General features: G+C 53.4%; 1 protein-coding gene across 4 annotated transcripts in view; it reads right to left on the bottom strand.

The window, feature by feature from the left end:
- PAX3 (paired box 3) overlaps nucleotides 1-10,790 on the bottom strand; it is a 73,349-nt gene extending 62,559 nt beyond the window's left edge. Inside the window, exons 1-4 of one of the 4 annotated variants that reach the window (XM_068200962.1) lie at nucleotides 10,584-10,790; nucleotides 9,452-9,687; nucleotides 7,950-8,079; nucleotides 7,162-7,296 (exon numbers count right to left, since the gene is read on the bottom strand). In XM_068200962.1, the coding sequence (XP_068057063.1) occupies nucleotides 7,162-7,296; nucleotides 7,950-8,079; nucleotides 9,452-9,687; nucleotides 10,584-10,668 (586 nt within the window). In that variant the 5' untranslated portion in view covers nucleotides 10,669-10,790. The remainder of the gene's footprint in view (nucleotides 1-7,161; nucleotides 7,297-7,949; nucleotides 8,080-9,451; nucleotides 9,688-10,583) is intronic. The other 3 variants (XM_068200963.1, XM_068200960.1, XM_068200961.1) reach the window with 3 other exon arrangements.
- Between the last annotated feature and the right edge of the window lie 4,226 nt (nucleotides 10,791-15,016).

Here is a 15,016-nt window from a genome sequence, read left to right as displayed (position 1 = left end):
ATTTCACATCTCATTAAAGACAATTTGGCCATTAATCCATACGGGTTTAGGAAGAAAGAAGGATTTTCCAAGACAGATAAACTGAAATGATCCTCCTTTGATCTCCGAGGTTAAGAATCAGCAACAATGGAAGATGAACAACAAGGGGCAGAACCACTGGCCTTTTTATGTGCCACAATGGCATCAGCAAACAACTACTTAATCAATATTTGGCCAGGGACACTGAAAACTTTCTTTTCAAATTTTAATTCCTAGTTGTAAAACAACTGTAGGGCAACCAGCAAGATAAGACATTAAACTGACTGCTTAATTGCCTTTTACTGTCTTACTAGTTATATATGCACATTCTTAATAGTTCGTGAATCTTTATTTACTAGGATGAATAAATGACCTGTCAACAATTACATCAAACTCCCCAAACTAAATAATCCCAGCACATGACACACTTTAACTCTAATGTGTCCTCAGTGAGTTTTAATTTCATTACACTTCACTTTTTTCTAGGCAGAGTGATTTAAGCTGAATTAGTTTAACAGCATGGGGCAGGAGTACTCCAGGGCAAGTAAAGTAAAATGCCACATTCACACTAGGCTAAACAAGGTCTTGTGGTGAATTACATTACTGTACATCATTTTTATTAGCCAGAAAGCTCAGCGTTCAGGGACCACTTGGAAGTATCCTGCATTTTTATTTCTATATTTTGTTCTTTCTCTGGCCACATAGGTTTGCTACATAGGATTTAAAGTGACATTTACATGGAGAAATTCACATTGACTGGCTTGCTCTGATTTATTGCTTTGTGTTTCACTCAATTTCTTCTTAAATTAACCAGAGACCACTTTGTAGTTCTGCTTCATTTCCCAATGCAGTTTTATTACACAGCTCTGGGGACTCATCATAATTTATCACTATCAGCTTTATTGGCTTCCCTCTCCTAAACCCTGTTCCAGCCCTTATCAATAAGTAAACCCAAACCAAATTAAACGTTCCCCAAATAAGTGTTAGATAAAACTCTTGTATTTGCATGATGTAACAGAGGATCACTATTCAAACTGAGGCACGGGAAATTATTTATTTTAAGAATTTTATCGATATTGGCTTTTACTTACAGCACTATGCTAATTAGCTTTTTATCTAATTAAAACCTCTGTCTGTCTTCTGATTCCACTGCTACCTCTGTGTAAACTGAGACACAAAGATCCTTGCCCTCAGTGAGAGTTTTGCCGGAGTTTCACTCGGGATTAAAGCCACACTCTTGTGACTTGTGGGCACTCTTTACTAACAGAATAGAACCAATTTGGGCCCCATCCCTGCCTGCCCCGGCCCACGTGAGCAGCGTTACACACATGAATAGGCTCTTTGAGTGGGACTCCTCGGGACCGTCGCTGCATCTGCAGGACTGGAGAGTAACCGAGTAATCCCCTCTTACATCCCGAACCTGAGGATTTCCCCGGGAGCTGCAGTTCCTCAGCACATTACAGAGCTAGTTCCAAGAAAAGCCTGATGTCTATTATGGTAAATTCCTACTGACATCACAGATCCTGCAATCATAGGAAAATCAAATACATAAATCACTTTCTCAGAAGAAGTCCTAGCCACACCGAAGTCAACCAACTGTTTCCTGCCTCTGCCTTTCTGGAATGACACCCTTTTAGTCTAATAGATGAAGATTTTCAAAGCAACCAAATAAGGTGCTAACTTGGGTACAAATTCAAGCTAATCGACTGTTTTGTGTGAAGCAATCCTGACATTTGCTGAAATAACATTCAGCTTTGTTCTAGATAGATGCAATTAGATAAACTGGAAAGGATGCCCACAGCAATTCTGCTTGAACAGGCGCTGACTCTTGAATTGAAGAAAGCGTCCCTAAGATGGCAAAACATTCAAAGCCACTAATAAAATCATGATTTCAAGCCAAGGAGATGATGTGTACATATATTACTTCAGAGAGTCGCTGCTAGATTAACACCCTTTCTTCCCACAGCTGGAAATATTACTGGTGCTTTTGTCAGACGATTAGCCTGCAGTTAGTCTGACAATTAGCACTCTCCTCAAAATCCCACACTTCAAGACAGGAGGGAATGGGCTGCCCTCGGCAGCTCTGGAAGAGCAAACTCCACTTTAAAGTCACCCTGAAGTCAAACATTTAGCACTTTTCTAAAATGCTCAGCATGCTGGGACATCTCACTTGATGGTGAGGTCATTAAATGCTGAGGTCATTTGTTGTTATTATTGCTATTATTATTATTATTTCAGAATAATTATTTGGAAGAAGAAGCCTGGCCCAGGGCCCCACAATGATGATGGGTCAGGCAGAAGAAACAAATCAGTGCTGGGTTTGCATGGAATCACCTGCACCAATTTGCACCTGTGCAATACCTGGCTTTTCCGCCTGGACTCTCACTATTAAGATATGGAGGAAAGAGAAGGGGAAAAAGACAGGCAGAAAATATAGTTAGCACTGTCTCCCTTGAGCCAAATTCTGGACTCATTAGGGAATTTTTCTCAATTAAGTACTATTTTCTTGTCAGATCTGAGAGCCCCAAAAACAACACTGCTCAAATGACACGAGTTGATTTCTTAGACCTGCTAGTGACCAAATATATGGAGTTCTGCAGGAAATGTCAGGATCAAGGAGATAACTGCCTGCAGCCATAGCCATCACACCTCACTCAATAAGTGAATCTTTACCATGAGCATTGAGCAGGGGAACAAACTGTGCTTCTCAGCCCACAACAGCATTTCACACAGCACCTAAGTCCTCCTACCGCTGCACCTTGGGACAGGACACTGGAGCAAAACCAGGCCAACCCCTGCAACCAAATTCTAACTCAGCATCTGACTCATCCCATGCTCCAGCCACTAATCCAACAGTCTACTATGTAGAAATGAATGACTCAAACGGGTATCTGTTGCCTCCATTTTAATCTTCTCCCTTAATAAAGTGTCTTTATTAGTTTAGCAATCTAAAAATAACTGGCTGCATGATACTGACCAACCCTAATGAAAACATCTGCCAGCCCATCTAGCTCGAGCTACCCTTTAGATCATGTGCCACCACTTCAAAGCCTCCTGCATCAAGTCAGTAATTGTAACATTGCATCTAAATATTTAAGCTAGGGGCTGGTAGTCGCGTGTCCCGTTTACAGTCAGCATCTGTCCTCTAATTCTATTACAGTACAAAGCAAAAATGTTTCCCAAAACTCACAAACAGGAAAAGCATCACACAGCTAGAGAGGCAGCAGCAGCTTGAACTTTCAAGCTGCTGAGCGGGGCTTTTGTGCTAAGGTCCTTTTTTTTCCTACCCCTTCAAACTCCCCACATACACACACTAAAATAGGGGTGGTGCCGAAATTGTATTAATGTGAGCCTCAGGCACACAGAAAAAAAAGAAAAGAGGAAGGGGAGGGAAAGGGGGAAGGGTTTGGTCCAAGATGAAAGTAAGAAGAAAATAAAGGAGGCAATTTAGTCTGCTGTAGCCTGAATTGCTCTCAGTACAGCCAAGGGTAGAGGCTTGGGATGAGTAGGGCCCTTTTTGGACGGGTGCGCATGACTGGGGGAGGATCCGCCAGGACAGGGCCCGAGGGCCAATTCCGCTGCTGGGAACAGAGGCCCCCTTTGAGGCCAGGAGGGGGGTCCCGGCCCCAGCCCCAGCCCCCTCCCCAGCCCGCTCGCAGCGGCCGGGGACCAGCTCTGCCCCATCGTTGCAGTGCTGAAAGCCACTGGTTCCTGCCAGAAAACAACAGCTATTTTATGAAGGGGGAGTTACCAGATTAGTCAGCAAACCATGCCGCACATAACTCCCACTAAAGGTACAAGCAAGTCCCTCTTCTGTAGTGGTTATGCTAAAAATAAGCCCTGATGTGCCACATAAAGGCACAAAACTTTCTTGTGTTCTTTATTTATGGCTTGTGCCTTTAAGAAAAAAGTTATCACGCGTGCAGAAATACAGACATGCTGTTATAGAGCTATCAGCCTCCTGATACACACTCTAAACAATCAAGTTTTCTTTAAATATATACCCAGAATCAGAGTTGAGGGTGACGCTGGCAGAAACACTGAAATACAGCACGTACGGGGCTGCACATGTGGCATCTGTAAATGGTGTGAGAATCACATGTAAGCGTCCAAGAAGAGAGGCTGAAACAGAATCACACCAGCCATACAAAAGTTTACCTACACCCATATATGTGGTGGGAGAGATTCCAATGATTTGCTGTTTCTATCACACATTTTTTTTAAATATCATGTTTCCATTCTCTCTAATCCCACTCTGCTGTAAATACTCCCTAAATCTCGAATTAGCTACCATTAAAATGACAACTCTTGCCCTTGTTCTTGGAAAAAATGCCACTCCTTGAGCCACCCAAAGGCCCATGGTGAGGAGATTTCAGGCAGCGCCAGCAAAAGTCCAGCACTAATGTGTGCTCCCGAGCAGAAAAGCCATCGTGAACAGCCTCAGGAGTCACTTTCTGACCTATTCCACAGCCCTCCCTGGCACCCAAGCTCCGGGGTACCTCAAGCCCCCAAGAACAGAGCAATAAAAACTCCTCATATTGCACAAAACCCCGCACTTTTTTCCCTTCTGTAACACAGAGCACTCAGGGGTGAGCTGGCACCCGAGGGTTTTGCCGCACAGCACATGGACATTCCACAAAGCAACCCGAGTGTCAGAGAGGGCATCTGAGATGCATTGCCAGCAGGCACCCTCTGCCACATCAGGCCTTGTAGCCAAGATAGTGGGTGCTGGCAAATATGATCCTGCAGCATCAAAATCCTTAGGAGCACTGCCAGTTATTTTAGTAACAGAACAGGATTGTTTTTATAGATGGACTGAAATCAAAGCTCCTCTGCTGGCAATGGAGTCGAAGCAGAACTTTTTTTTTTTGTTGGTCAGATACAGAAAGTAGTGGTGGGTTTCTTTTATGGTTATTCTTTTCTTGTAATGGTCTCACTGGTGTGCTGTGGCTGTAGTACCACACTCCATGCAGGGCACAAGTAAGGCAACAAATGTTTTCTGGAGCAGCAGCGCGCTCGCACTGCAGCATCCCAGCCACTCCGGTAATGAGATTAAGCAACAGCTTGCTAGTCAGGGAGGGGGAGCAGGCGTTGCTGTGGGGAAGAGCACACTCTCCCTCACACTGCCAAGCCTTCCCAGCCACTGTCACAGAACAGATGGGATTACCAAAGCTGCCATTTCCACAGAACTGTCCGGTCACGTTCACGCAGCAAAAACCTGCATGCCTAGGGCAGGAGAGGACTACACTACCCCATGTAATCAAGGGGAAAATTGCTACTGATTGAACTCAAAACAAATAAAGTTAGACATTCATATCCACAGAAAGTGAGAGAGGGTACATCGCAGCCTCCTCCTACAACTGTGCTGGGAGGCATGAGCAAGCCACTCTTGCAGCATGACATCACCAGCCCCAGTGGCTTTCCTGAAAGGGTTTTGGGGCTTCCCTGGGCTGGTGGAAGGCAGCCATGCACCCAGACACTGATTTATAATAAATCAGGAGCCCCACTTTAAAGGGCAGACAGTCAAAGAACAGGAAGACTGTTTCAAAGAGAAACAGAAGGATGGGTTATATTGATATCAATATTTTTTCTCTTGCTGTTGCTACTAACCACTCTTCATTCCATAAAGCAGTGATATTATCAAGGCTTACTATCTTCTGTTTCTAATCTCTGTCAAGAAATTGAAGAAGGCAGCAAAGCTAGTTATTTAACAACTAGGACACTGAATGTAGCTATTTTTCCCTTGGTGCACATACATCTTGGAAAAAATCCTCTGTTGAAGGAGATGCTGGAGGGAACCCTGGACCCGTCATTCAGGGCAACTAGACCAGGCAAGCAAATTGTGCCTTCTGGCCTTAAAATCTCTAATTTTGTTAGCATCTTCTGCATGTCTGTATTACACACCTCCTTGCAAACACAAACACACAGAAGATGAGGATTCCCTGAAAGTTTTAATAGCAGTTGAAAACTAAGTTTTAAGAGGGTTTAGGGGTTTGTTCTAATAAAACAAGGACATGTCCTACTGTCAAATAACGGATTTCTGTTGTTCTTGCACGGCATCAGCATCCCTTGCTGCCTAGAAATGCTATTAACATTTTCTCGCTAAAATCAGCTATCTTTTTCCACTTTAGAGAGTCCATAAAACTGCGTGGAGCGTCAGCTATTAGGGGCTCATTGAATAATTCATCCCTCATTGCAAGCCCATAATGTCTTTTCTCAGCCTTTTGTGGGGCTGTTTTCTCTTCTTTTCTCCTTGAATTATAAAAAGGTTGCCTTCTTTTGTTCACATCAAGCTGCTGCTAGCTGAAGCTTTGTCTGTGCAAAGCCAAAGCGTGAGTTTCAATGGACTCCCCCCTCTTTGTTTTCCAAGTTCATCTCCAAGTGTAGATTGTGTATAGAAGGCCTTCTTTGTAAAAGCTGGAAAAGTTGTACAAATGTTTGACCAGCTCATTTGGTACTTTTGTCTCGCCTTCTCCAGTGCCTGTGCATGTGCTGGGCAGCGACTTCCACACACAGGCGGCCGGGCCGGGCCCTTGCCTGCCCCTGCTCCCTGGCCCGGCCGGGAGCCAGGCATGGCTTCCACGGGAGCAGCAGCTGTCTCCCCGCAGCAGCCCTTCACCTCCGCCTTGTTCAGGTTGCAACCTCCTCGCAGTCCCGGGCCAAACACCAGCACATGCTCTTCCCAGCCGTTTTAAGAGCAGAAAAACCAAAACATGTGTCTCCCTGCCCTGTTCAGACTGCAGAGACTTGAGACACCGCAGGCTTTTGCTACAACTGCCCCTTCTCTGCAGCTGCAGCCTTTTGCTTGGCTTGGGAAAGGAGCCCCTGCACGGCTGTGGTGAGGGGCTCTGTGGTGGCCCCAACCCTCCCTGCTCCCTGAGTATTGAAAGCCAAACTAGCAGTGACTCCCATCTTTGTTCCAGCCTCCGCGCCATTCCTGCACACTGCAGGGTGGCTCCGCTGGGGGAGTGGGATACGATGGGATGTGGCAGCCAGGCTGGCAGCGCTCACTCGCCCTACACCTCCCGCTGTGCTGGCCCCAGGACAACCTCTGGGAGACCGGGAGTGATAGCCACCAGCACCTGGGACTGGCACTGGGCCGTCACAGGGCTCCACGGAGAGCAGGGGCAAGCAAGACTTTACCTCTTTCACTGAGGATGCCATCAATGCTGTGCTTGGCCTTCTTGTCGCCTTCCTCCACCTCTTTTCTTTCCAGCTCAGCCTCCTCTTCCTCGCCTTTCCCAAACTTGCTCCGCAGGATGCGGCTGATGGAGCTCACTTCGGGGGAGAGTGCAGAGCTGTGACCGGCTCGTCCCCAGCAGCTCCCTGCGGCTCTCAGGCCAGCCCGGGAAGCCGAGTCCCCTATCAGTGCCACCGGCCTGTGTCCCTCGGCCACTGCCAGTTGGGACTTAGGGATGGCAGCTGCCCACTCCCGTCCCCGCGGGGATTTCACGGGGCACCGTCCCGCACCGGACTCCAGCACGGGCACAGCGGCTCCCGAGAATCTTTCTTTCCCCCGAGGTGATAAAGACCCTCAGACCCCTCACAAATACTGCTCCGGCTCCACGTGCCCCCCGCCCCATCCCGCAAACAACCCGCCGGCGCAGGGAGCTGCTCCCCATCTCCTGCTTCCCAGCTCCTCGTCTCCGGCAAGCTCCGAGCCCTCCTGCGGCAGCAGCCCGGAGGGGACGGCGGGGAAGCGTCGGGAGGAGGAGGGGAGGGGGATGCAGTTGCGATTTAATTGAAAACACCCCGCCGAGAGCAGGAATCCTCCCGGGAGGGAGCCACCGCGTACTAACGGCGGCCGCTCCGTGGGCACCGCTCCGGCCCGGGGCTCCGATCCCGAGGGGACGGGGCTCACCCGGCTACCGCGCTGACCTCCCCGGGCCGCCCCCGACCCTCCAGGACACTCCAAAACCCCCGCTCCGTACCTGACGGCACCGAGTTGCGGTCACACACCCCGTCCTTCAGCAGCTTGTCGCGGATCTCCCAGCTGAACATGCCCGCGTTTTCCCGCTTGTATTCCTCTATTTTCTTCTCAACATCCGGCGTCGTCACCTGCTTCAGTAAAGACAAGGCGAGCGGGTACAGTCTGTAGGGCCGGGGGAGCCGGGGCTGCCGCCGCCAGAGCTCCGGGCCGGTAGGAGCCGCCCGCGCCGTCGTCAGCGAGAGCCGACACCGGCCCCGCTTAGAAACGCCGATATAAAACACCCGCAAGCGGGCAGGGCAAAGGAAAAGGGGACACAGAAGGTAATAACGGGCCGCATAAAACGAACACATTCCGCGTTAAACGAAACGTCCCAGAAAATCATCCGGGGCTACCGGGAAGGTGTGACAGAGCCTTCGGCATGGAAAACCCCGAATTAGGCAGCACCGGCTGCCGTACGGCCGAGAAAATACCAGGTCACGACCAGCGGAGGACTCCGGGCAACGAAGCACCAGGTCAGTAAAGTTTCGGCTGAACAAAGTTTGCAGCTCCGAACAAAAATCCCCGTAATAAAAACGCGGAGAAGTTCGAGTACCGGCATTTTTCTTCGGTAGCCTCGTGATTTTAAAATAAATCTAAAAACCAAACAAAAAGAACGATCTCTCGGCTGGCAATAGCCTTACGTTTGAGTAGCACGCTTATAAAAAATTACCCCTACTCCTAACATGGAAAGGAAAAGTTCGGGCATCGCTTCACTACTTTAGAAGAATCAAAGGATGGAGCGGGGGGGAATCTAGCAACAACTTCTAATAAAAACTCAAGCATTTACTTCACTTTAGTGAAAAGGAAAAGCTAGAGAACGCGAAACCTAATCTAGGGAAAAAATTTCGTCTCCGTTATTGTTAGCGCAAACTTTTTGGTGGCGTAGCTATAAATACTCGCAGCTCTAGAGTAGAGAGAAAAAGTAAACAGAGCAGGAGAAGGACCGGTAAAGAGACCGACAGAAATACAGGTTGTTTTGTTGCACTTTCAAGGAAAGCGGGGAGGGCCCGATCCAGCCGTGGTGGGTCAGCTCCACCACCGGACCGATCGCGCCCCGGTCCGTCCCGCAGCCCCGAGCCCGCCTGCGCTCCTGCGGGGAAAATGAGCGCGGGGCACCCGGGGCCCTGGGAAGCCAAGCGCTCAAAAAAAAAAGCCCCTTTCGTCCCATTTTCGTTTGGGATTTTTTTTTTTTAATAGCATTTCCTTAATTAAAAGTATACTATCGCCAAGAACTCCAACAATATTTTCTAAAACCTCGGAAAGTTTGAGAGCAACAGGAGGGGACACGGCGGGGGTTCTGTGTCCCATAAGTGTCTGCGTCCACCCCCGGTCTCGCACGGTCCCCCCGGCCCTCCTGGGTGCCGTCCCGACTGTTAACCCCGGTGCCGACCAGCCTGGGCGGAACTCGCTCCCCGCCACCGCGACCGGGATTTGCCCGGTTCCGGGCGGGCGGGAGAGGCTCACCTTGGGCTTGCTGCCGCCGATGGCCCCCGGCCGGATGGAGCCCGTCTCCTGGTACCTGCAGAGAATTTTGGAGACGCAGCCGTGGGACACTCGCAGCTGGCGGGAGATGACACAGGGCCTTATGCCATGGTGGGCCATCTCCACTATCTTGTGCCGGATATGGTTGGGTAAAGGCCTGCCATTGATAAACACTCCTCCGAGCTGATTGACTCTGCCCTGGCCTAGAGGGGTAGAGACTAGAAAAGGAGGGAAGGGAGGCAGGGGGGTAAATGGCGTTAACGTCTCCGGATACTGCTGCGTCTTTTTTTTTTTTTTTTTGTTTTTTTTTTTTTTTTTTTTGTTGTTGTTGTTGTTGTTGTTACTGTTTTTTTATCGTTGCTTTTCTGTAAAGCAACTCACCCCCGCCCGCCCCGCCGCGCACCCGGGGCCCGCAGCTCCCGCGGAGACCCCGCCGCCGGCCCGGCGGACAGGGGAGGAAGGCGGCCGTGGCTTCACCTGTTGCACTCAGCCGGAGCCGGCTTTCAGAGCCCGCCTGACTCCGGCGGAGAACGGGGAGGCGGTGCGGGAAGGCCGCAGTGTCCCCGGCGGCGCGGGAGCCGGCCCGGCTCGGCCGCCCCGGGAGCCGCGGTGGGAGCCGCGGCGGCCGCCTGTCCTCCCTCGGGCACGGGCCTGGTGGTCCCCGGCACTGCGGGGCCCTCGCACGGCCGCTACCTTGATTAAGAGCGGCCACTCGCAGCGGCTCGGTGCCGACCCACGGTTCTAAACTTCCTTCCGATTCGCATTGCTTTCTTTCCGAACTGATTTTTTTCCCTAACTTTTTCCCCAACTTTGGGCTCCCCAAATCACCCCTCTTCACTCCACTAAGAGAACCGGGGCCGGCTTCGCTGCCGACCTCCCGCTCGGCTCCTCCTGCTCGCGGGACGGGCCGCTCGCAGGGTGCGGGGCCGGAGCCGCCCGAGCCGTGCCCGTCCTGGGACAAACCCTGCTCTGACAACCCAAGGGGAAGCAGGCTGGCTGTCCTGGAGGACTCCGTGCGCCAGTTCTGGAGGGCCGGGGGACCGCTTTGTTCCGGCGTCCCGACACAGAATGATTATCCCTTTCCCGACCGGGAGCAGCGTAGGGGCGGCCTTACCTTCTAGCGGGAACCCGCTGCGGGGATAGTTCTGCCCGGCCCCGGGGCGCATCATCCTGGGGACAGCTCCGGCCAGAGTTGTCATCGCAGCGGCAGCGGCCGGCAGGGTTATATCCAGGTGAGGGCTGATCTAGGGGAGACCCGCGCTGTCAGCAGGCCCCGCCGAATCAGGAGCGGTCCCGGAGGGGGTGGGGGATGCCGCCGAGGGGCGGGGAGGAGGCAGCTCCGCCGCTGCCCCTTTGTCAGTGACCCGCGCTGCCCCGCACCGGAGGGCAGGGGCCGGGCCGGAGCCCCGCCGGGCGGCGCGGCTGAGCGCGGGGAGGGCGGGCGAACGGCGGGGCGGGGGGCGGCGGCGGTGTCCCCGGTGCGGCGGGGAGCGGCGGCCGCGGGGCCGGGAGCATTTATCGGCTCCGTGCCCGGCGCGGCTCGGCGGCGGCGCCGCCGCGATTGGCCGCCGCCGTCCGGCCCGGCCGCGCCGCCCCCGCTGATTGGGCGAGCGGCGGCTCTCGCGCATCGCCCCGGCCGGCGCGACGGCGGCGCGACCGGACCGGCACCGCGCGGCTCGGCTCGGCCCCGCACGGCTCGGCACCGCACGGCACGACACGGCACGGCCCCGCGGGCAGAGCCGCGCTGGACCCTTTCCCCGCAAGCAGAGGGCGGCCGGCCATGGCGATCTGCTCGGCACCCCGACGGCCGCCCCAGCCCCTGGAGAGAAGCACCAACCGGGCCGGCCTGGACATCGCGCCCCTTAGGACCCCGTGTCACTGCGGGACTATGCGGGACAGCCCCCGCCTGGCTGCCACGAAGCGTTTTCTTTCCTGGCTCCGCTCCCCGAGCACCAGCGGAGGGGTGGGGGCAACAACCTTTTTCATTTTAAGGAAAAAATGCTTCTTCCTTCATTCTTTCCTTTTACTTATTTACTTTGAGCTGATATCTCTCTACGTACAGAAGAAACATCTCTGGAACAAACGGTGCTCACGGTTTTGAGAGCAAGAGCTGCCAATGAGATCTCCGTGGGGATGTCTGCTTTTAAAACCGATGGGAGAAGGGTGTCCCTGCGTTTCACGCGTGTGCGTGAGCGTTTATATGTGTACGAGTGCGAGGCGGTGCATGTTAAAGTCTTACTAACAAGCGTTTGTTCCCAGGAATTTATTGTAGTATTCAAACTAAACTGCTGGAAAAATAAAAGAGGTAAAGTCTGCCTCGGAGCTGGAGTGCCCACAGCAGGATATGACGCCAGGAGTGTTGTAAAGACTGTCTGTCCTTAGAGAAGGTACCATTGTGCACGGCCTTTTATTTATAACTTGGTAAGTGCCAGCAAACTCGCCTCCTTTACACTCCGAAGTGCCAGCCCGGCTTTCCACAGGGCTCTTTATTTGCAATCGTCTATTCAGGAACTGTCACTCCCGAGCTTCAAGTTATTCAAGACCTTAATCAATCAAAAGGATGAGAATCGCTCAGGTTTCCTCCTTTGAAATGAAGGGGAAAAATGTTTTCTGGGCTCCCAGTCCGCGTTCCCTTTACGAGCAGGACGATCGTTGCGGGGCTGGGGCCGGGGCCGGCCCCAGGGTGGGCGGGGGTTCGCGTTATTTAGGCAGAAATCCGGAGCCTTAATAATAAGCGAACCGGCCGTCAAGGACCGGCAGCAGCACGGCGCGGCCCCCGGGGAAACTCGGAGTTTGCGTCGGGCTCCGCTCCGCGGTGGGGGGCGAGGGGTCGGCAGAAGAACCGGCACCCACTGCACGCCTGGGTGCCTCTGTCCCGTGGTCCCTCTCTCTCCAGCCCCACGCGCTGGCCACCAAACCGAGCGGTTTCCCTCGCTTTCAAATGCACACAAACAGATCCAAATACCGGGTGCTGCCCGGGAACGGTCCCGCGGCCCGGCAGCGTCTGGAAGAGTCTGGCAGGAAAAGTTCACACTCAGTGAAAGTCAGCATGTGTTTCACAAAGCGTTTGTGCTCTACAAACACCCCGGTGGCCCGAGCTCTGGGAAAGCCGTTAGCGAGCCCTATGGAAAGCCAGTCCCCTGAGAGCCGGGCCGAGCCGGGCCGTGGAGCGCCTGCGGCAGCCGGGGAGCGCCCGGGCCCGCGGCCCGGCAGGGCCGGGGCGGCAGAGCCGTGCGGCCCGAGCCGTCGTTCCGCAAACCACACCGCGCCACTCGCCACGCGCCTTTTACTGGAGGGAGGAAGTCGGTAGAAGTGTTATTTTAAAAAAGAGATTAAACTCCTTAGGGTTTAATTCTCGCTTGGGAACCCCGCGGCGGGGAAGAGGGCCGCACGAAGTGCACCCGGCGCTAACAGCATCCCCGTGGCCACCTCACTCCCCACCGGTACCACTGCGGCTCCGAGCATGGGATTAGAAACCCTTCCTAGCCATCGCGACGGGTGCCATTGTGATGCTGTGGGCAGTAATCCTCGTCCAAGAGAGGAGGGGTGCGAACTGGGCCTGTCTCGACCCCTCACCCGCGGAGGAGGAGGAGCGGAGCCCCTCATCCCGGCAGGAGAGCCAGCCTGGGCAGTGTTTTTCAGCTGCTTCCCCCCTCCTTTAACGACGCGCTTTCGTATGCGTGCCGCGTGTTTCTGCGCGGAGCCAGTGTCACGCCCGGGGCCGCCCCGGCAGGCCCATCCTGTGCCGGCCCTGCCACAAACCGGGAGCTCCGGAGCCGCCGCTGCTCCCGGCGATTGTAGCCAGCCGGGGGTCGGGGTTGGAGCAGGGGCCTGGACACTTCCCTCGACACGGCTGGCGGCTCCTGCAGCTCCAGATCCCCGCTCCGCGCCCGGCCCCCTGGGGCTGCCGTGGCCCCCGCCACCCCAGCGAGCCCCCGCAGCCCCAAAGCCGAGTCGCGCTTCCCCAGGACAGGCTCGGGGCCGGGCTCGCGTGGACGGCAGGGGAAAGCCGTGTGAAACCCACCTAGTCTCGCCCTCGCCGTCCTGCGCTACCAGACACCGAGCGCCCCGCGATGAAACGGCCTCATCTTCCCGCACGGGAACTGTGAAAAATTCAAGGCAAAAAGATTAGGCACGAATGCCTGGTCCCGCTCCTCCCTCCCCTCCTCGCCCCCACCCCCATATTACAGTCCTTTAGGCCAGCAGAGATGATTTCACGGTTTTCCAGTGGAAATAGCTAAAAACGCTCTTGCTAATTACAGAGCTCTTCCAGGCCAGGTGCACTTTTAATTGGATTAGTAAGTGCTCTATATTAAACCTGCAGCACATCAAATGGACAGTGAAAATTAGAGCTATTAAGAACACAGGCAATCATTTCTGAACGATAAACAGTGTTGGTCTCCCCTCTATTAGAAATAAATCAATTACACTGTTTCCGGTTTGGTGCGCACAAATTCATTTCTCATACGGGTTTCGAAGCGAAGTCTCCGGCTATTTCCAAGGGAGGTGGAAAGGAGACTACAGAGTTTGATACATAGAAACGTGTGCTTGGAGAAAGGAAAGGAAAGGAAAGGAAAGGAAAGGAAAGGAAAGGAAAGGAAAGGAAAGGAAAGGAAAGGAAAGGAAAGGAAAGGAAAGGAAAGGAAAGGAAAGGAAAGGAAAGGAAAGGAAAGGAAAGGAAAGGAAAGGAAAGGAAAGGAAAGGAAAGGAAAGGAAAGGAAAGGAAAGGAAAGGAAAGGAAAGGAAAGGAAAGGAAAGGAAATGTGGAGGAAGGAGTAGGAGAGAAAGAGAGAGATAGGGAAAGAAAGAAAAACGAAAAACACCAACACAAAAAACCCTAAGAACGAAGGAAGTCAAGATTGGCATAACTATTGAGTGTGGACGCCTGTAACTGCTATTTCGTACTCCACGCTGTCCTTGCCATAAACACCTAAAAAAGAAACCTCTGGGTCTCCGGCCGAGGAGACCCTCGGGACTGCCCGGTTCAGCTTCACCCGCTGCCTCTTGGCTTTCCCTTCACACTGGTTTCCCTCTTCCCCCCCCCACCCTCCCACAGAGCGAGCGGGTGTGTGCGTTTGAGGGACCCTGTGCTCCCTCCCGCCGCTGAGGGAGCGTGTGCCTGGCGGGATCGGCAGCTGGGCTTTCGGGGCTGGGGCTACGGGCTTCCAGGAACCGCTGTCCAGCCCCGAGCGGGTGCTCGCGTTAGGAGGGTCCTTCCCCACCGCAAGCCAGGCGTGGGGACACCCGAGCGCTGCCACGGACCAGAGGCGCGTTAAGCCAAACCGGTGTCGACGTGTTCGGACGAGAGTGACCCTCGCAGGACGGCGAGGTGTAAAAATGCCACAGAAGAGAAACTTCAATACTGTTCAAGAAATTTGGCGTCAGTGTAATATGAACGCTTATTGAATACCCTGCTTCGAGAGGGGACGCGATGGGGAATGTCGGGGGGTGGTGGGGCGGAGAAGCGGGGCAGGTAGGGAGGCAGCAGGTGGTGGCATCCCGCGACACCGCGCCGGCGGCCACGGCGACAAGCAGCTCCGTACAGCC

The sequence above is a fragment of the Anomalospiza imberbis genome, chromosome 10 (assembly GCF_031753505.1).
Source record: "Anomalospiza imberbis isolate Cuckoo-Finch-1a 21T00152 chromosome 10, ASM3175350v1, whole genome shotgun sequence".
Classification (NCBI taxonomy): domain Eukaryota; kingdom Metazoa; phylum Chordata; class Aves; order Passeriformes; family Viduidae; genus Anomalospiza; species Anomalospiza imberbis.
The sequence above is the reverse complement of the archived record's forward strand: the minus strand, read 5'-3'. Positions and strand labels throughout refer to the sequence as shown.